Source organism: Carcharodon carcharias, chromosome 28 (assembly GCF_017639515.1).
Source record: "Carcharodon carcharias isolate sCarCar2 chromosome 28, sCarCar2.pri, whole genome shotgun sequence".
Taxonomy (NCBI): domain Eukaryota; kingdom Metazoa; phylum Chordata; class Chondrichthyes; order Lamniformes; family Lamnidae; genus Carcharodon; species Carcharodon carcharias.
This window is the reverse complement of record NC_054494.1, coordinates 35,833,302-35,854,160: the sequence shown is the minus strand read 5'-3', so window position 1 is coordinate 35,854,160 and position 20,859 is coordinate 35,833,302. Positions and strand designations below refer to the sequence as shown.

General features: G+C 40.0%; 1 protein-coding gene across 1 annotated transcript in view; it reads left to right on the top strand.

The window, feature by feature from the left end:
* The window catches only part of LOC121270798 (heterogeneous nuclear ribonucleoprotein D-like), a 29,490-nt gene extending 11,188 nt beyond the window's left edge, over nt 1-18,302 (top strand). Inside the window, exons 3-8 of the mRNA XM_041176236.1 lie at nt 10,150-10,308; nt 10,962-11,093; nt 11,302-11,386; nt 13,186-13,353; nt 15,847-15,958; nt 17,927-18,302. Coding sequence (XP_041032170.1) covers nt 10,150-10,308; nt 10,962-11,093; nt 11,302-11,386; nt 13,186-13,353; nt 15,847-15,923 — 621 coding nt within the window. The 3' untranslated portion in view covers nt 15,924-15,958; nt 17,927-18,302. The remainder of the gene's footprint in view (nt 1-10,149; nt 10,309-10,961; nt 11,094-11,301; nt 11,387-13,185; nt 13,354-15,846; nt 15,959-17,926) is intronic.
* The last annotated feature ends 2,557 nt before the right edge of the window (nt 18,303-20,859 follow it).

Below are 20,859 nucleotides of genomic sequence, written 5' to 3'. Positions count from 1 at the left end.
GTGTGATTGTAACATTATTCTTGTTTGTTAGATTTCCCATCTTCCTGCAGAGTTTGCATTGAAAACCATTTAAGAAAAAAGGAATAAAATTGTATTGATATGGTGCATTATATGTTAGGGCACCCAAATTATTTCACGTTTACTTTAAAGAGTAGTGATTGTTTTGTAGGCAAATGCAGCTGCCATTTTGTTTGTGGCAGGGTCCAACAAACAACAATGAGATGAATGTCTAGTAATCTGGTTTTTGTGTTGCTTGAGGGAGAAATGATGACCACAGTACCTGTAGAACTTTATTTTTGGCTAATACTTGATCTTCAATGCCTCCCTAAGCAGGCAGTTTGAGAGTGTCTCATCTGAAGAATGACACCTCTCAACAGTACAGCACTTCTCAGTGCTTCAGTAGACTATCATTCCAGGTTATCTGCTCAAGTCCATGAGTGCAGCGTGAATGCAAAACCATTTGACTCCTGAGATAAGGCGTCTACAATACCTGGAAGACTGATCATCTGAGAGAGATCTGAAGGGTGCTCACTGCCATGTGTTGCATTTGTCAACTATCTTGGCGGATTCGTCTGATCAGAACTAACGAGCTGCCCTCATTGGGTAGGATGAAATATGACAATCCTCATGGTCAGCTCTGAGTTGCTTGCCTAGCAACTGAATGATTGTGGTTCTGAACAAATCTTAAGTATCTTTAAAACCTGCCATTCACTGTGTAAAATCCAGAGTTAGCTCAGATTTTCTTTTAAAAAGACAGTCCTCCATTTTTTGAGATTTTCAGTGGGTGTGTAGATGTTGGGTAATAGTTGACCATTTCCTTCTCTCTCCCTTTCCAGTCAAAGTGATCACTTTGAAGAACGAGTGTGCCCTGAGGTAGTGACACAAAAGAATATTTGTATGTTTAAGCTTGCAAATGTAATTTTTAGAATTTGTTTGGGAGCATTAGCCCCAGGGACTATGAGGGTGAAAACAAAATAAAACTTGTTTGCCACCATATACTACTCACTGAATTTGGACTGGGGGCCAGATCTCTAACAAGTTCATTGTTTTAAAGATTAAATTCTTTTCATGAATCATGAGGTTTGGATTGTAGTTTTGTGCAGTTATGGGTAGGAATTTCTATAGTATCAATCTGTGATACAATATGCTGATACTCTAACTGGCATCATCCAACACTTGGGCATTTTACACACGGTAAGTTAAATTTTACTGCAATTAGATGGCGCTTAGTGTCATTGGAATAGGAGAAGGCAATTCAGCCTGCTCTGCCATTCAACATGATCATGGCTGATCGAACATTTCAATGCCTTTTACTCACACTATCCCCATAACCTTTTACGTTATTGATAATCAGAAATCTATCAATCTCTACCTTGAACATAGAAGCTAGGAGCAAGAGTAGGCCACCCTCTGAGTGAAGAAATATTTCCCCATCTCAGTCCTAAATGGCCTGCCATTCTCGGTATCAGCCTAGTGAACCTTTGCTGCACTCCCTCTATGGCAAGTATATCCTTTCTTATGTAGGGAGACCAAAACTGCACGTAATACTTCAGGTGTGATCTCGCCAATGCCCTGTATTACTGCAATAAGATATCACTACTTCCGGATTCAAATCCTCTTGCAATGAAGGCCAACATACTATTTGTCTTCCTAATTGCTTGCTGCACCTGCCTATTTATTTTCACTGACTAGTGTACAAGGACATCCAGATCCCTTTGTACATCCACATTTCCCAATATATCACCATTTAAGTAATATTCTGCCTTTCTGTTTTTCATACCGAAGTGTATGACTTCACATTTATCCACGTTATACTGCATTTGCCATGTGTTTGCCCCCACATACAACTTGTTTAAATCGCCCTGAAGCCTCCTTGCATCCTCTTCACAACCCTGTCCAGTTTTATGTCATCAACAAACTTGGAAATATTGCATTTGGTTCCCTTGTCCAAGTCATTTATATATCGTGAATAGCCAGGGCCCAAGAACTGATCCCTGTGGTACGCCACTAGTCACCGCCTGCCACCCAAAAAAAGACCCATTTATTCCCACTCACTGTCAACCAATTCTGAATCCATGCCAGTAATATTACCCCCGGTGCCAAGTGCTTTAATTTTGCCCATTAGCCTCTTATGTGGGATCTTATCAAAAGCCGCCTTGAAATCCAAATACACCACATCCACTGGTTCTCCCTTATCTAGTCTACTAGTTACATCCTCAAAAAAACTCCAGTAGATTAGTTAAACATGATTTCCCTTTCATAAACCCATGCTGACTTTGTCTAATCCCGTTAATGCTTTCCAAGTGTTTTGTTACCATGTCTTTTATAATAGACTCTTAGCATTTTCCCACTACTGATGTTAGTCTAACAGCCTGTAATTCTGTTTTTACTCTCCTTTTTTAAATAGTGGGGTTACATTTGCCACCTTCCATAATTTTGTAGGAACTGCTCCAGAGTCTATAGAATTTTTTGGAAGATGACTACCAATGCATCCAGTATTTTCAGGGCCACTTCTTTTAGTACTCTGGGATGTAGATTCAGACCCTGGGGATTTTTCAGCCTTTAATCCCATTAATTTCTCTAGCACCGTATTTTTTACCAATACTAATTTTCTTCAATTCCTCCCTCTCACTAGTCCCTTGGTTCCTAACATTTCTGGGAAATTATTTGTATTCTTTTGTGAAGACAACCAAAGTATGTGTTCAATTCTGCCATTTCTTTATTCCCCATTATAATTTCCCCCATTTCTTACTGCAAGGTACCTATTCAATAAACATATTCAATGACTGAACTTCCACAGCCTTCTGGGGTAAAGAATTCCAAAGATTCACAACTCTGAGTAAATACATTTCTCCTTATCTTGGTCCTAAGTGGCTTCCCTCTTATTTTGAAATTGTGTCCCCTGGTTCTAGACTCCCCAGTCAGGGGAAACATCTTACCTGTATCTACCCTGTCTATTCCTTTTGTAGGTTTCAATGAAATCGTCTCTCATTCTTCGAAATTCTAGAGAATACAGGCCCCAGTTTCCCCAATCTCTCATCATAAGACAGTCCTGTCATTCCTTGAACAAGTCTGGTGAACCTTCGTTGCACTCCCTCTATGGCAGTAATATCGTTTCTGAGGTAAGAGGACCAAAACTGCACACAGTACTCCAGATGCAGTCTAACCAAGCTCCTATACGATGAAGTAAGACTTCACTACTCTTGTATTCAAACCCTCTTGCGATAAAGGCTAACATTCCATTAGCCTCCCTAGTTGTCTGCCACACCTGCATGTTGGCTTTCAGTGACTTATGAACAAGGGCACCCAAGTCCCTTTGTACATGAAGTCTTTCTAATCTCTTACCTTCTAAGAAATACTCTGCACATCTGTTCCTTCTACCAAAGTAGATAACCTCACATTTTTCCATCATCTGCCATGATGTTGCCCACTCACTAAGTCTGTCCAAATCCTGTAGCAGCTTTACATCTTCCTCACAACACACATTCCCGTCTAGCTTTGTATCATCCGCGAACTTGGAAATATTACATTTGGTCCCCACATAAATCATTGATGTATATTGTGAACAGCTGGTGTCCAAGTACTGATCCTTACGGTACCCCACTAGTCTCAGCCTGCCAACGTGAGAATGACCGGTTTATTCCTACTTTGATTTCTGCCTATTAGCCAATCCTTAATCCATGCCAGTATATTGCCTCTTATCCCATGTACTTTTATTTTGCTAATCAACCTCTATTGGGGGACTTTTTCAAAAGCCTTCTGAAAATCCAAGTATACCACATCCGTCGGCTCTTCTTTATCAATTTTGTTAGTTACATCCTCAAAAAACTGCAGATTCATCAAACGTGATTTCCCATTTGCAAACCCATGCTGACTATGCCCAATCATGATTATCGAAGTATCCATTTATCACATCCTTATAATAGATTCTGGCAATTTCCTTACTACTGATGTAAGGCTATTTCCCTGTTTGCTCTCTCCCTCCCTCAAACAGTGGGGTTACATTTTGCTACCTTTCAATCTTCAGGAACCATTCCAGAATCTATAGAATTCTGGAAAATGATCACCAATGCATCTGCTATCTCTATAGCAATCTCTTTCAACACTCTGGGATGCAGAATATCAGGCCCTGGGGACCTAACTTTCAGGCCCATTAATTTCTCCAATACAACCTTCTTCCTTATGATTTCTCCAGTACTTAAGACTAAAAGAACACAAACAATTAGTTATATTCCTATCTGACAGTTACAGTATCTAATAAAATAGAAACAAAATCACATGATTTTTGCATTCAGCCTCAAACTTGCTTTGCAGTTCTATTAGATCAAGGCTAATCTGTACCACAACTTAATTTGCTGTATCTGTTTTAGTTCTGTGTCCCTGGATATACTTGCCTAACAAAAACCTGTATAACTTATTGGGGAAAATTGGGTTCAGACTTCTTCCCTTTATGTGAGGGAAAAAAATCCTTCCTGATTTTATTCTTAACTAACTCAGCTGTAGCTTTAAGATTATGCCTACTTCTGCACTTTCCCCCAATTTCCCCGTATCTACCACATCAAATCGCCTTAAACATTTTGAACATCTTTAATTAGAGTACCTCTCAACCATCCAAAATTTAAAAAAAATACAAACCAAATTTATGCAACCTGTCCTCATAATGTAACCCATTCAGGCCTGATATTCTAAATAATCTGCCCTTCACCCTCTCCAAGGCCAGTATTTCTTTCCTGCAGTGTTTATCAGCCAGTGGGGTTATATTTGAAATGCAGTTACTGTTAATGTTGCCAAGCCAATTTGTACAATGAGATGGTGGCCAGTTGATCTGTTGTCAGTGGTGGATAAGTGAGAAATGTTAAAATGGTAGAGTGGATTTTCACTTTCGGCTGAATGATGTGGGCTTAGCTTTAAAAGTAAGCACCTTCAACAATGCCACATTCCCTCAGTGCTGTATTGGCCTAGATTGTTTTCAGGTCTGAGCTGGGAATTAATTACTCATGACCTTTTGACATGAGAGTTGTTGAACGCTATCAGTACACCAAGCTGACACTGTAAGATAATGTGCTGGAACTCTTGATTTTCTGCAGTTGGGTGTGGATTTATGCTCACAGCTTGTAATTTGTGTTGCTGCACAAGTAGGACCTAAATCAGCTTGGTGCCACTGTAGAAAGAATACTGAAGGGGTGAATATGGATGCTAGAATCACATGTGCGTGGAAGAAAAGGCCCTCTTGTCAGGATAGCTTAACCAGAATAAGATGTGGGAGACCAAAGAAAGAAAGTTTAAAAATAGTTATAATTTAAAAATGTCAGGAAGCTGGAAATACAAGCCAAGAGCTATAAATTTCAAGAATGGTTTACTCCATTGCCCAAGTTTCAAAGCAATGAAGAAGTGTATAAGAACTACAACAAGACAGTAGTTGTGGTAGTTGTAATCCCAGTGGAAATTAATGGCAGCAAATTCATGCATATTGTCTCCTTTTACACTATTGTTTGGTCAGGAAGGCATAGCTTTTGACCCTCTGCATTATGGGACTTTTCCTCATCCCTACCTTCAGTGTTTTGACTCATTGAATAAGTGACCTGGTTTTGTATGTTTGTTGGGTTTTGATGCTCGGTCATTCTTACAACATCGCTTCTGATGGTGGAAATTTCATGCTGGTTATGTAACTGCCAGAAGCCTTCTGGCAACTTGTCACAAAGTGGAAGGGCCCTGGACAGCACTGATGGCTCAGTTTCAGCAAAAGCTGATTCTGATCTTGTATTTAATTTTCATCAGAGATCACTATTGAACTACTGGAATTGGAACCAGCTATTTTTCTCTCCATCACCAACACAGCCCTCCACAAAAACAAGCAATATTGTGTTTTTTCATTGCTCGTAGAGCAGAGGGGGAACAAAAACAGATGTTAATCTATGTTGACTTCTGGAGTATTCAGCTATGTGTGCCCCTTGTGTTAATGGAATCTATACATAAGGCAATTCTTAAGCTAAGTGAAGCATTGCTTGTGATGAGTCAGTTTCTTCTGAAATTCACTCTTGAAATTAATATGTGGCAGCCCTGTGGCCATTATGACTCTTAAACTTGGAGCAGGTAGTGGAATTTGATACAAAAGCTTATTTAATCAATGGCAAAACTGGGGGTGGCGGGATACATGTGTACTCCTGATCACACTCCTTTCCTTGGGGATGTCATGTAAAACCCGAGGGGCAAAATCAATTGAATGTGATGAAAGGAAATTGTATACTGATGCATTAGACTGTGAAACCAAATAAACATTTTGTATTGTTACCTATTTCAACTGAGATTTTAATAAAGCATATTGTTAGCAAACAGTTGGCAAGCATCATCCAGATTATAAACACGTGCAACATGTCAGCACCCATTAATTGTGGGGCATCGGAGCCCCAAATGTAAGTTTATCTGGCCATTTATCATCTCATATTCCATTACATTATAGCATAGCCTCCGAAGGCAGTCGGCCCATATAAGCAGGAGCTCCCATGCCTCTGGAGTGTGGAACACCATGCTGCTCTTTCAGCCATGTGGGCTGGAAAACCATGTGCAGAGGGCAGCACAGGATATAATAACCCCCTGTGTTACATGGGGAGGCTGGTGACCAAAAGTATAAATAATTTTAAGCAGTGCTTATCTATAGTTGATCCTTTCTGGATCCCACCTCCTCCTCTCGCTCCTCCTCTTCCCCCCCGCCCAAAGTATAAACAGCGTGAACTCAGAACATTTATATTGCAGAAGAAGCTCTGTGATGTAATCGGCTTTTAATAATGTAATAGTTACCATTTTGGCCTTTCCCAACACTTAGCTTGTGATTGCAGCAAAATTGTTTTCTTAAGCTGATGCCAGTTCCTGTGCACTGAAATGTAGCCTTCATATATAGTGTCTGAGGCAACCTGTAACTCCCCTTTTTTATATTAATTGGTGCCTTTCGCAACTACCAGGCACCCTATAGTGCTTTTGAAGTGTAGCCACCACTGTAATGGTGGAGAGATGGCAACCACTTTGTGAACAGCAAGTCCCACAAACAGCAATGGGACATTCAGACAATCTGCTTTAGTGGCGCTGGGTGAAGGATAAATATTGTGTGGCAACTTTTATGCTCATCTAAGAGGGCAGGTGGTGCCTTGGTTTAACACCTGAACAATGGCATCTCTGACAGTGCAGAGATCCCTCAGTATTGCATTGCAGCGTTAGGATAGATTTGTTTTATTGTACTGGCCGTTGATCATATTGGGATGCCTACCTACTTTTCCTTTAAATGTTAGGAAATACCAAACATTATATTAAACTAACATTTTATTTGTTCTCAGGACATAGGTGATGTCGACAAGGTAGCATTTATTGTCTATCTCAGTTGTGCTAGGTAGATGGGGTTGTGTGCTGTTGCTTTGTACTACTGGAGTCCCTGTGATGATGGTGCTCCCACAATATTGTCAAACAAAGGATTCCAAAGGATTTTGAAACGTGATTGATAGGATGGCAAAATATGTTTGTCAGGTTGTTTTGTGACTTTGATGTGATGGTGTTCTCCTTGGTTGTGTGATTCAGAAATGCAATCAAAGTAATGTTGGAGAGTGCTTTAGTGCAATCTGCAGCCACAGTGCACCAGTAATGGAGCCCAGTAGCAGGAAAGGCAATCGAGCAAACTGCCCTGTCCTGGATTGTGTTGAATCTGAGTGCTGCTGCATTTGCTCTCATTTGGATGACAGGTGAATACTTCGCACTGCTGACTTAAAGATGATGGAGAAGCTTTGAGGTCAGGAGGTGAGTCATTCATTGCGGAGGCGCCAGCCTCTGATCAGCTCTTGTAGTAGAAGTACTAATGTGGCTGGTCTAGCTAGTCATTTCGTTGGTGACTCCAAGATGCTGATGGTCCCTTTGAAGATCGAGTTGGAAATAGTCATTGTATAGCGCATTTTAAAAAATATTCTTTCAGAGGACGTGGATGTCGTTGGCTAGGCCAGCATTTTTGAAAATGTTCATGTTCATTAAGGAAGTTGTTCATCCTTAATTGCCCTTAAGAAAGTGGTGGTGAGCTGCCTTCATGAACTGCTGCAGTCCATGTGGTACACCCACAGTGCTGTTAAGGAGGGAGCTCCAGGATTTTGACCCAGCGATATGAAGGAACAGTGATATAGTTACAAGTCAGGATGTTGTGTGGCTTGGAGGGGAAACTTGCAGGTGGCTATGTTCCCATCCATCTGCTACCCTTGTCCTTCTAGGTGGTAGAGGTTGCAGGTTTGGGAGGTGCTGTCGAAGGAGCCTTGGTGAGTTGCTGTAGTGCATCTTGTAGGTGGTACGCACACTGCTGCCTGTCGGTAGTGGAGGGAGTGAATGCTTAAGGTGGTGGATGGGGTGCCAATCAAGTGGGCTGCTTTGTCCTGGATGGTGTTGAGCCCCATCAGTGTTGCTGGAGCTGCAGTCATCCAGGCAGGTGGAGAGTATTCCATCACACTCCTGACTTGTCTCTTGTAGATGGTGGACAGGCTTTGGGGAGTCAGGAGGTGAGTTACTCCGCAGAATTCCCAGCCTCTGACCTGCTCTTGCAGCACTGTATTTATATGGTTGGTCCAGTTCAGTTTCTAGTCAATGGTAACCCCCCAGGATGTTGATGGTGGGAGATTCAGTGAAGGTAATACCATTGAACGTCAAGAGGGGGATGGTTGGATTCTCTCTTGTTGGAGATGGTCATTGCCCGGCACTTGTGTGCTGCGAATGTTACTTGCTACTTATCAGCTCAAGCCTTAATGTTGTCCAAGTCTTGCTGTGTATAGGCATGCTTCAGTGGTGTGAATGTTTGCTGTTGTCCAAACCTGTATGCTGCTCTATGGTAGGCTGGCATAGACTGCGTCATTGTTGGAGGAGTTGTAACTGAAGCTGAAGAATAGAATGCTTGGCAAACAGCCCCCTTCTGAAGGAGAGGAAATAGCTGAGGTGATTGAAGAATAAATTGAATAATATATGGCAGCTGGAAGACTGAATGGGTTACTTAAATTGCCGTGCTGGAAGCAAAGATGGAATCCATCTTTTAATGATTAAAATGCACTTTTGGAAAGTTTGATGTTCTGTAGATCTTCAGAATGTGAAGTTGTGGTGGATTATGTAAATGATTAATCCAGAGTTTAGGTGAAATGGGAGTGGAGTAACTGGCAATAATTTAGTCCACTGGGGTGCCTTTTATGCTCCAGCTGACCTTGAGGATCAAATGTCACTCTGAATTCGGTAGGGCCTGTACCATGTAAAATGGAGTGTTGATGCTTGGTCAACATTGTTTTACCCTCAAACACGTTGGTTCGTTCATCAGAGAAATTGATTTTGCTTGTTCTGTTTTGGTGATTTTCAGAGCTTTTGATACACTAGCCTAACCATGTAACAACCTTTATCTTGATTCCTAGGCAACAATAGCAGTATTTTTGTTAAAATGAATTAAAAGATATCCTTTTAGATTAGGTGCTTTTTTTTTAATGTGCCCCTGGGTCTGGTCAGTTAGATCTATTTACCATCCATGCGCAGGAATAATATGCTATCCTTTAAAGGTTGAAAACAAAAACAACTTTGACGTATTACTCTGTTTACCTAGTCACATGAAAAATATCACATCCACCTTACTTTGTAACAGCCATGCCCTGAGCTTGGAAGCTTTAGGTTGTCTAAATATTTAGCACTCATGACGATAAAACTTGCTGCGAAAAACCAAACTTGGTTAACCTTGAATTGTTGGCCGAAACTTTGAGTATTACTGAAACTGAGTTATACTTTATTGCAGCTCTATTTTTAACATATGAATTTCAATGTATCTCTTTAACACAAAAATTAAGGGTAAGCCAGTTTTGACTATTTGGAACAGTTCAATATCAAGGATGCTGAGCTTTGACTGCTGTGTGATGATACAAGCACATATTGAAGTCCATTAATTAGTCAGTGACCTTCAAGCGTGAGTTAATGTCATAGGCCTTCAATTACTTGAAGATGAAAATTTAAAAAAATAAATAAAATGATCAATCTTCCAAAGACTTGTGTTTAAAAGGATTTTACTTGTAAATTTCAATTTCCACTTTCAAATAAAATAGGATTGAAGTGTGATCCATTCACCTAACAACATATAAATTAGTCTTTTGTTTTAACATTCAGGTATTGAATAAGGAACACAAACTTGATGGGAGAGTTATTGATCCCAAGAAAGCTCAAGCTATGAAGGGCAAGGAGCAAATCAAGAAGATCTTTGTTGGTGGTTTGGATCCTGATTGTCCAGAAGAAAAAGTGAGAGAATATTTTGGAACTTTTGGAGAGGTAAGACCTTGGTTTATTCAACAACTAGTGGGATACATATGTATGTAAATCTATTTTGTGTAGTAAATATAGTCAGCATTGAGAAATAAGTCTTCTCGTATGGAAACTTGAATCAATAAATTGATTGACTACTTCCATTTGCTGAAGATTTTAAATGTTCAATTTTTGTTGTATTGTTTTATCCCGGTTCCATAGTACCGACCATTCCCCAACTGATTACCATTTTAAAGTGCTGTTATTACAGAGTTTTTGTTTAATAGGAGCTGTGTGGGTTAATTTGCCTTTTAAAATGTCCATATTTCTTTGTTCTAAAGCTCCTGTTTAAATGTTAAGTTTGGTTGAAATTCCCCTCTGCGGTGCTTTCAGTCCTATCATAAGCACAGTCATCTCCTTTTATTCTACAGGATATTTAAGTCGGAGGGTGTACTATTTGGAGTCATATTTCCTGATTGTTGAATAATAGTTTGTAATGGACCCTGGTCTCTAAAAGGGAAAGGAAAAGCAAAAGCTTTATTTTGGAGCTACTTTGCTTATGAAGTCCTGTTGCGCTCAATGAGGTTACATAAAAGAGCAAAAAGTTGTTGCCTTGAAATTTAGAAACATTACTGCACACCTTTACTTAAACAAAATAATTAGTTTTGTCTACTTCATAGATCGAATCCATTGAGCTCCCCATGGACACGAAGACCAACAAGAGAAGAGGATTCTGTTTCATCACATTCAAAGAGGATAATCCAGTGAAGACAATAATGGAAAAGAAGTTCCACGATGTTGGAACGAGCAAGGTGTGGCACATTTTGCAATTGTGGGTGGTCATGTAGCAAATGCTTTTGACTTTTTCAGATATATACGTTTCTCATGTCAGGAATAAGTGTAGATCCAATGATTGTCTACATGATTCCATACAAGTTCGAATGTATTTCTTTATAAAATCTGTAGTGTCTGGCATATGTTGACAAACTTAATTGCTTCTCTGTGTGTTTCTTCCTAAAGGTCGAAATCAAATTGGCCCAACCTAAGGAAGTGTACCAGCAGCAGCAGTGGGGAGGCCGAGGTGGATTCACCGGAAGAGGAAGAGGTAGAGGAGGTATAATGTATTGCGATCTTAGCAATGGGAAGCTTCCCCTGTACAGCGGAGGTCATGACTTAGAGCTCCTATTGTAGAGGCACAATCCTTGAATTATAGCAGTTATAACATGGGTTTGTAGAAATAGCCACTGCTATATGCAAGTTTGTCGAAATATCTTTTGAGCAGTGTAAGAGAAATTGGTGATTCCCTAGAAATGAAAAATTCAAAAGAATTGAATAAAGCCATAAGATCAAAACCTGAGGCTTACAAAAGCCACCTGAGTTCACAAGACTAAAATTTTGAAATTATTTCCACGTGTTCATTTTACAATGTTGTATATATGTGAAGTTTTTCTAACATTATGCTCATCAAGGTGAGAGATGTTAACTGGTCAGAAATGGACCACTTGTCCATTTAGGACACTTATGAGCACTCCTCGCCTACTGAGAGTAAGATGATGGTTCTTGGCTGTATCCATGTTCTTAGATCCAAGTTCTCTGACCCCAACTGCATGAATGTAATACTTCCCATTTTATTATGGCTGCCTAGATTGTCCACACAGAGGTTAATAGATTAATGTACCATATGGTAGAAATTGGAGCCATGGAGTACATGTTCTTAATTTTGATTCTTGTTCCCTGCTGAACTTGTTGATCATGGCTGGGGCAGTGGACATAATGGCCATTCTTCCCATGTCAGTATATCTGCCTATGCTGTTAACTGTGGTCACTTGGGAAAAGTGTACTGCTGATGGGGATGTTTGTGTCGAAAAAGTTTGTATTTAAAAAGCACTTCAGGGAGTCCCAAATCACCTGCAATTAAGGGAAAGTGTGGCCACCGCCATACAGGCAAGAGTTTCTTTCATTAAATCCCATACACAACTATCAGATGAATGGAATAAAAACAAAAAACTGTGGATGCTGGAATAATTTATCTGATTTTGTTGGTGAGAGAGAGGAATGTTAGCCACAACATTGTAAAACTCCTGACTAATCAATAATGTCGCAGGGTAATGCAACCCAAACAGGTGGGCAGCCCTCCACCTGCCCTTTTACCCAAAAGATAAGACTTCTCACAATGTGGCAGTACCTCAGTATTGTCTATGAATTTCAGCTTGGATTGTCTGTTAAAGTTCTGAGAAGGGCTCAAATCTGCAGTCTTCTGCTTTGTGATAAGAGTGTGACTTCCTCAGCCAAGCTAGTGCTTTCTTCCCTTCCCCTCTGATAGTCAGCCATCTAGCTCGCAGCTGTAGTTGGGAATAGAAGTAAGTGGATTCCTCCAGGAAAGATGCAATGTGCCCTGTGCTACATGAAAATTTGTAGTGTTCTCCTGCAGGTACATGGAGACCCACTTGACCTGGGTTCTTCCACTTATTTTTGCACATAAAAGAATATAAGTAATAACAGGCCATTCGGCCCTGCAAGTCTGCTTTGCCATTCAGTAAATTCATGGCTGATCTCCCTCAGTTTTATGTTCCATACTATCCCATTTCCTTTACTTCCCTTAGTCTTCAAAAATCTGTTGATTGCTGTCTTGAGTATGTTCAACTGAGCATCCCGAGCCCTTCAGGATAGAGGATTCCAAAGATTCAAAGCCCATTGAGTGAAGAACTTTCTCCTCATCTCAGTCTTAACTGGCTGACCCCTTATTTTGAGACATAGTTCTACAGTCCCCAGCCAAGGGAAACACATTTCCAACATACCCTATCGAACCCTTTTAAGGATAGGCAAATTTAATTTGTCAGATGCTATAACTATGTATGATTTTGCTGTTTTGAATTGCTAACTGTTTGTGTTTGCCATTTCTAGGACAAAGCCAGACCTGGAGTCAAAGCTACAACAGTAACTATTGGAACCCAAGTTATGGAAATTATAACTATGGCTATAACCAGAATTATGGTGGATATAGTGGCTATGACTACCCTGCATACAACTATGGCTATTATGGTTATGGACAGGGATATGGTGATTATAACAGTAAGTTTCATAGACCAGGAGTTGCTTCTCAATAGTTATTGACAAAGCCCAGTAAGTAGTCCCTTGGTCTGTCAATCTGCTGAGTTGCCGATGTCAACTAATCTGCAGTGGAGAGGCAAAATGGAGAGCGACTTGCTATGTCTCTCGAGCAAGTGATTTGAGTGATGTTGGCAGACTTCACTCTGATAGTGGGTCACAGACCAACCCACAGTAAGTACGTGGCCTGGAGAAACCTGAAAAGGGAAGATGGTGGAAATACCTCCTTTTTAAAAAAGCATGCAGTTTCACCCAAAACTTTGCTTGGACCTCCTGATGGCTCATCTGGCTGTCAGTAGCTGAACCATATACACTAGGAAAGCTGTTGGGTGCAATTAGTTCATCTCCATTTTGGACAGTGGTAGGTATTAAAGAAAGACTTGCATTTCAAAGGCACCTTTCCCATTCTTGACACATCTCAAAGTGCTTTGCAGCTAATTAATTTTTGGAGTGTAGCCACTGACGTGATTAAAAACACAGCCGATTTGTGCACAGCCAAGTTCCACAGCAATGTTCAGTGTTGTTCAGAGCATTGTATTAGGTATTGGTTGAGGGATAAATATTGGCCAGGATGCTGGGGAGAGCTTCGCTGCTTTTTCAGGAGTGCCTTGGGATCTTTCTCGCCTGCCTGACGGGCTCATCCGAAAGAGGGCGCCTCTGACAATGAAGCACTCCCTCAGTACTGCACAAGAGTGTTGGCTTAGATTTCATGCTCAAGTCCCTGGAGTGGGACTTTGCCCCACAATCTGACTCCAAGGCGAGAGTCCCACCTCTGAGTCACAGCTGATGGCTTATACTGGAATTGGCCTCAAACGCCCCAGGAGAGCCCAAGAGGGCATGTTGTCCAGGGTTTCTGCTCCTGTTTTGCTATCTCATCAGTCCCTTCAGTAGATATTGCATGAGAACAGGATCGGGATTGGCTGCAATGCCTCATGTTGCCAAATAACTTAGCTCACATAGCCGAGGTAAGCCTTGGGAATAGAAGCCTACCAGTGCCAGTGGAACAATAAAGCAACAAGGAGTTAATGCCTCTGTGAGATGGGAATAAGAAATTGCCCTCCCTTAGTTTTTTGTGTCCTTACTTTAGGCCTCAGTAACTTCTGCTAACTCGCTGTTATGCCTTGGAAAGTTTATAATGTTTCAAGAATCACCTCTCTCTTAAATTGTGTATTTACCCTGTCATGCTTGCCCTGCTTCCCCGGAGTTATTTGTGTTGTGAAATTCTGGGATCTCCTTAATGGTCCTGTTGCCCAATCCCCCAAAACTCCTTAGGAAATGATCTTTAAAGATAACACATCAGAAAAAGATTGCACCAAATGTGGACCACAGTGGAGACCAATTATAGTGATTGATTACTCACCCAACATTGGTTGCTGAGCATAGCTGAAATAAGGCTTAAAGGATTAAAGTTAAATCTTGGATAGATGTTGAACTTCCAGGGGTGTTTATTTAAATGCAATAAATCTTTAGCCTGTGAAAGGGAACTATTTGGTGCTCTTGGGGAGCAGTCCACAACAGAATTACACAGCTACAGCTCTGCTTAAACTGTCAGCATACCATATAAAATAACAGTGACCACAGAGAGCATTGTTTGGAAAAATATCTGTAAATTCAAATGAACCACAAGTGCCTGCTGCCAGCACTGCTCTGCTGTTCAAATTGGTTAGAGCAGTGCTGTGAACAGACAGATCATTTCCATTTGAATTGAACTTCTAGGCATTCTCAACGTTTGCAACAAAGGAATCTTTCTTCCTTCCTTGCATACGCTGATCACACTTGATGGAAAGAATGCAGGCTTAATCTAAATAGGGTTGGCAAACTGGATTTGATCTATACGTTTGTGTGATTGCAAGCAGAAGATTCCTCGTTACAGTCTCACAATTAATGCCGTGATGAACATGACTTGAAAATGGTCAATTTTGTCAAATGCCCGGATAAAGTTGTGCCTTATTCCACGCGTCTTGACAAGCAGGTTTAGAGATTGCATACCATCCTCACCATACCCAAAGCCAATTTAGTACTCCTGAGGTGTAGTGGCTCCTGTTATGTAGGCAGGCATGGCAGTCATTGCTAAAACAGCAATGGGATAAATGGCCATTCTGTTTTTGGTGCTGGCTTGAGGGATGGATGTTGCCCAGAGTTTTGCTCCTCCAAATAGTGCCATGGAATCTTCCATATCCATCAGAGTAGACAGATTAGGCCTCTGCTTACCATCTCATTTGGAAGATGGCACGTCCAACTGTTGAACTCTACTTCATTGTAAGCGTCAACCTAGATTTTGTGTTTGGGTCCGAGAAGGGGCTTAGAACTCTTTGCCCCCTGACTGAAGAAGTACTGCCGGCTGAGCCAAACCGACGCTTCCGAGCAAAGGTGTTGGGTGAACAGAAGTTTAGTTCAAAAGGTAGTCAACAGCTTGAGAGTTGACAAATCCTTTTCTTCAACTAATTTTACTTTCAGGTCAACCAGGCACCTATGGTAAAGCTCCTAGGAGAGGAGGAGGAGGAAGTGGCCAAACTCAGTATAGGCCTTACTAGATGACTTGGCCTTTCTGAAGCTCTCCATGATCAAGGTAAAGCCTATGTTTCACAGGTATTAGAGGAAAACATGTACAATTGTAATTGAAAAGCTAGTTCAATGCTTTTTGGTTTCAAAATGGTTAAAATTGCCCTTGCTCTTTGAAGATACCAAAACTTTCTGTATATGTGCATATATAAAAGCTCCTGACCACAAATTTATCTAAAACTATTTCTATTCCAATAACCTGAAGATAGATTATTTGAATCTGTTGTGGAAACTTTTTAAGTGACTAGTTAGATGTTATTTCACTAATTTTCATGAAGTTTTGTAGCCCTTAAAGACGTATGCTGCTGTTGTGCCATGTAAAATAACGGCCTCCGTTGGTTGGCTGGAGAGACTAGAACGATCTTAATAGGTTTTAATGTATTCTGGCAATTTTTGTTTGTGTAGAAGAGTAAAGTTGAACTCTCGTTTGCTAAAAGTCTGAATCTTGCTTTTTTTGAATTGTTCAATCTGGGATTATGGCTACGAACTTGGATTTTTCTTTAAAATAGGGTTATTCTGCTATTTGACTCTTCTAATTTCACTGATCACTCTGACGGGTAAAAGTGATGTTTCTAAACACACTTGGGGCAGTGGGGAAGTTTTGAATGGATCCCAGCCAAGCATGCGAATGGGGAAAGGAAGGAGGAGAGAGCGAGAGGACAACTGGTACCTTGGTCTGATCCATTGAACTGCAGACTCCCAGTAATGTACGAAAAATTGATAGCTTGCTTCGTTTTGAATTGTTCATTGTCTGTGGACCACAACTCTCCCTGATTGCGACCATCTTGTAGGTATGAAAACAATTCCAGCATGCAAGTAAAAGCTAAATTGTGGACTTCTGAAGCGGGTAAAGATTGCAATATTATTAAGAAAGACATTCAGAGCTTGGGCAGAACTGATTTGGTATGCGTCACCATAACTATTTGCCTCTAGATTGAACTAGCTCTTTAATCTGTGTTTAGTAATCTAGATTCATAAATCAATTATATTTTTATGATGCAATTATACTGCATTTATTGTAAGCATTAAATATGGGTATAACATTTTTTACTCTCCCATTTAACGCTTTCTTTTGAATTTTTACATAAATATATACAGCAGTAAATAGTGTAAGGATAACCTAGTCCTATTTGAGCACTTAATGAGTAAAAGATCTCAGGTAATGTACCATAATGGGTTTTAAGAATATCAGAGCAACAGCCTGATAAGAATTCTACCAGTCTAATTCTGACTTGTACCGTTATGTTTGTACCTGCCAGTGGGAGCTTCATTGCAGGCCATGTCACCATGACCACACGATTCGCACAAGCCTGCACATTGTGGACAGAATTCGAGATGCCCTGTGGTATGGTCTCTTCCAACCTTCTGTCTCACCATAAAGATTAAAAGACAGTTTTTAAAAAAAAACTCTAATTATACACTTTCATTCACGCAGACATTGTTTTTCCTTTTTTTAAAAATAAAATTATTTAGTGATATTTTCTTTACAGGCTCAAGTTAAGTGGTAATATAGCCATGACCTCCTGTTTCTTCAGTGGATAAAGCCGTTCTTACACATTGCGCTTTCTATTAATAGTGTGTAATTTGATAATGTACTACCAATTGCTAAATAATGCTTGCTTTTTTTCTTTCTATAGCACAGTAGTGATGAGTGAATCATGTCTGTAATGTTAATGGACTTGTATATTACAGCATCTGCCGTGTGTGAAATATAGTTTATGTATTGTAAATGCAGTTGGCTTAACGACTGAAGGCTGGGCCCAAGAGCATGGAGGACTTGGATAATTCCTTGAAGATACTACCATTCAAACAAAAACATAGTTTTGCTCCTCAAATCTGCTAAACAAATATTGACAAATAGAGTAAACATGTCTCGGCCAGCCCAGTACTTCACACGGTTAGTGTGTGCTCTCTTACTTGAATAAAAACTGAGGTAAAAGCTTAACCTTGCTGTGTTGTCCCTTCTGTTTTCCAGGCGGCAACAAGCTATTATAACAAGAGGGAATAGACATCTTTTGAAATCCTTTAAGAAGTGAAGAGACCTGTCACAGATTTTGTTTTGCATTATGGGCAGTGTTGGATCTGGTGGACTTTTTTGCGTTTCCTTTGTAATTTTTAAAATGCAAGTAATATTTGACTGTGACATTTTTTTTGTAAAGGGGACAAAGTTCTTGTGTGAAGTTTTTAAACTAATATAATGTACCACCATTTAGTTTTACTGCTGGTGAGCACATCGTGGATCAGTGTGGCAGATGTAAGGGGAAAATGTTTTTTTTTGTTGTATGAGCTCTGTGAAATATTTCCATTTGTAACTCCTCCTGCGTGATTAAATAAAAACGTTTGTACATGTTCATTGCATCTGTTTAATTTTAAATCTTCTGCCCTCTTCATCATGGGCCAAGATCCTGGGGCTCCCTCCCCAACAATACTGGGTTCACCTACACCACATGGACTGCAGCAGTTCAAGAAGGCAGCTCATGACCATCACCTTAAAGGCAGTTAGGGATGGATAATAAATGCAGGCCTAGCCAGCGATGCCCACACCCCATGAATGTGTGAAAAAAATTACTTGTATTTTACAGATCTACTGTGTGTGGAATATAAATATATTTTAATGGCATTGAGGATATTTTCACAGCTGAGTGGCATATTTAGGGTAGGATGAGTTTACTGCAATAACCTGTCTTTAACTGTTCTCATTTGAAGTTTTATTTAGAAGTTTTGGGTTTTGATTACTATATGTATATGCACTTCTTGTGGTGAGGTTTGATTTTGAGTTTGTTGGGAACAGGTTGGAGATGAGGCTTTTCCAGAAAAATTAGTTGATTTGGTTAGTTTGCTTGCTAGATTCATAAACATACTGCTTGGAAATCAGAAATTTATAGCACTGAAGGAGGCTGATCGGTCTGTTCTGTCTGAGCCGACCCAAAAAAAAACTACTCTGCTTAATGCCACTTTCCATCTCTTGGTTCATAGCTTTGCAGGTAATAGCACTTCAAGTGTACATCCAAGTATTTTTTAAAGTGCAATGAGGGTTTCTGCCTCTAGCACTCTTTTTCAGGCTTTTTTTTTCACTTTTTCCAGATCCCACCACCTTCTTGGTGCCAATGTTTCTTCTCCACTTCTTCCAACCCTTCCATCAGTTAAATCTATTCCCCTTGGTTATTGACCCCTCTGCTAACGGAGGGGAGAGAAACTGGGAGCCATTGTCCTCAGTTTATCACCATGCTTTAATAGAATTTTCGAGTTCTTGAGGGGAAACCACATATATGTAGTTCCTTATCGCATTCTCAGGATGTTGCAAAATGATTTAAATAGAATTAAAGGGACTAAATTAGTTAAGGAAATGATTTTATATTACAAATAACATGGATAAACAGTGGTACAGAAAAAATGGGCTGCATGTAAACAGGACAAGGGCCAAGGAGATGAGTTTATATAGAGAAAGACATGAAAATACATTATACATTAGAAACGTGAAGGGAATAGAGAAGTGACTTCAACACCACAGCTTGCAAGATGGTCAAGAGAAAAATACAGAAAGCAAACAAATCCAGAGATTAAAGCTACCAGGATCAATGACTCCAGGTAAATGTCTACCTAAATACTGTCACTTTTATCATAGTGATAGCGGTCTTACAGCTTGAGTCAAAAGGTTGTGTTGGTAAAGGTCAGAGATACAGAAGGGTGAGACCCAGGAGAGGTGGCCTTTTATCATCCTTTACATGTCACTTTATAGGCAAATTGTTCATAATTAGTCAAAAAATAAGAATTAATTCACATCTTCCCTAATTAGTGACTGGAAATACTCAGGTCTGGCAGCATCTGTGGAGAGAGTAACGGTTAATATTTCCAGTTGAATATGACTTCTTCAGAACTGGGTTCTAGGGAAAGAGTCACATTTAACTCAAAACTTTAACCCTGTTTCTCTCTCCATGGATGCTGCCCTACCTGAGTATATCCAGCAGGTTTTTACTTCAGATTTCCAGCATCCACAGTATTTTGCTTTTAAATTAATGACGAGCTCAGTGTAGAATTTTATGGCACAGTCAAATCATTTGGCTGATAATCTATGCTCAGATGAATTTCCTGCCACTATTTTGCCTTCATGTACTTAACCAATGTCACATTACTTGTCCAACACTTCAAACAAAGATTGAGATGGAATGCAAAAAATTTGTAAGAGCGCTGTATCCTGAAGAACGTAATGAAACCAGTTTTTCAATGTTGATAGCAATGAACGTAATGAAACCAGTTTTTCAATGTTGATAGCAATGCTGGAATAAACTGCTGCCGAAACTAATTAAATGGCAACCCTGAAAAGTATTGCTATGACTGCCAAGATAAAGGCAAAATACTCCGGGTGCTGAAAATCTGAAACAAACAACAGCAGGTCATAGCAAACACGGTAGATGCTGGAAAAACTCAGCAGGTCTGACAGCATATGTCTGTCAGAGAGAAGAGCAGTACTTCAAGTTCGGGTTGACATTACTGGAAGAGAGGTGGCAGTGAATTAAACGCTGTCAGACCTGCTGAGTCTTTCCAGCATTATGTGTTTGCTATGACTACTGTTGTACCTAAGTTGACATTGAAGGTAGGCATGAGATTGGGTGGATGGGGAATTGTGTCTGTTATAAAGTAAATTAACTTGCAGTTTGCAAGAGATTTTAAGTTTTTTTAAAAAAAAACCTTTGAACTCAAGTGCAACTTCTCTTTGGGATATTATAGAATGACATAAAAGCAGAATCTGTTGGAAATAGCACAGGAACTCCAACTAAGCAGCTGATGCCAGCATTAATGTGCTTTGTGTTGCATTCTTCCAGCATTTTACAATTTATATTTTCCCTTTTTTGTGTTAATCACAAGGGAATGGAACTTGTGGCTGTAACATTGTAATGTGACAATCCT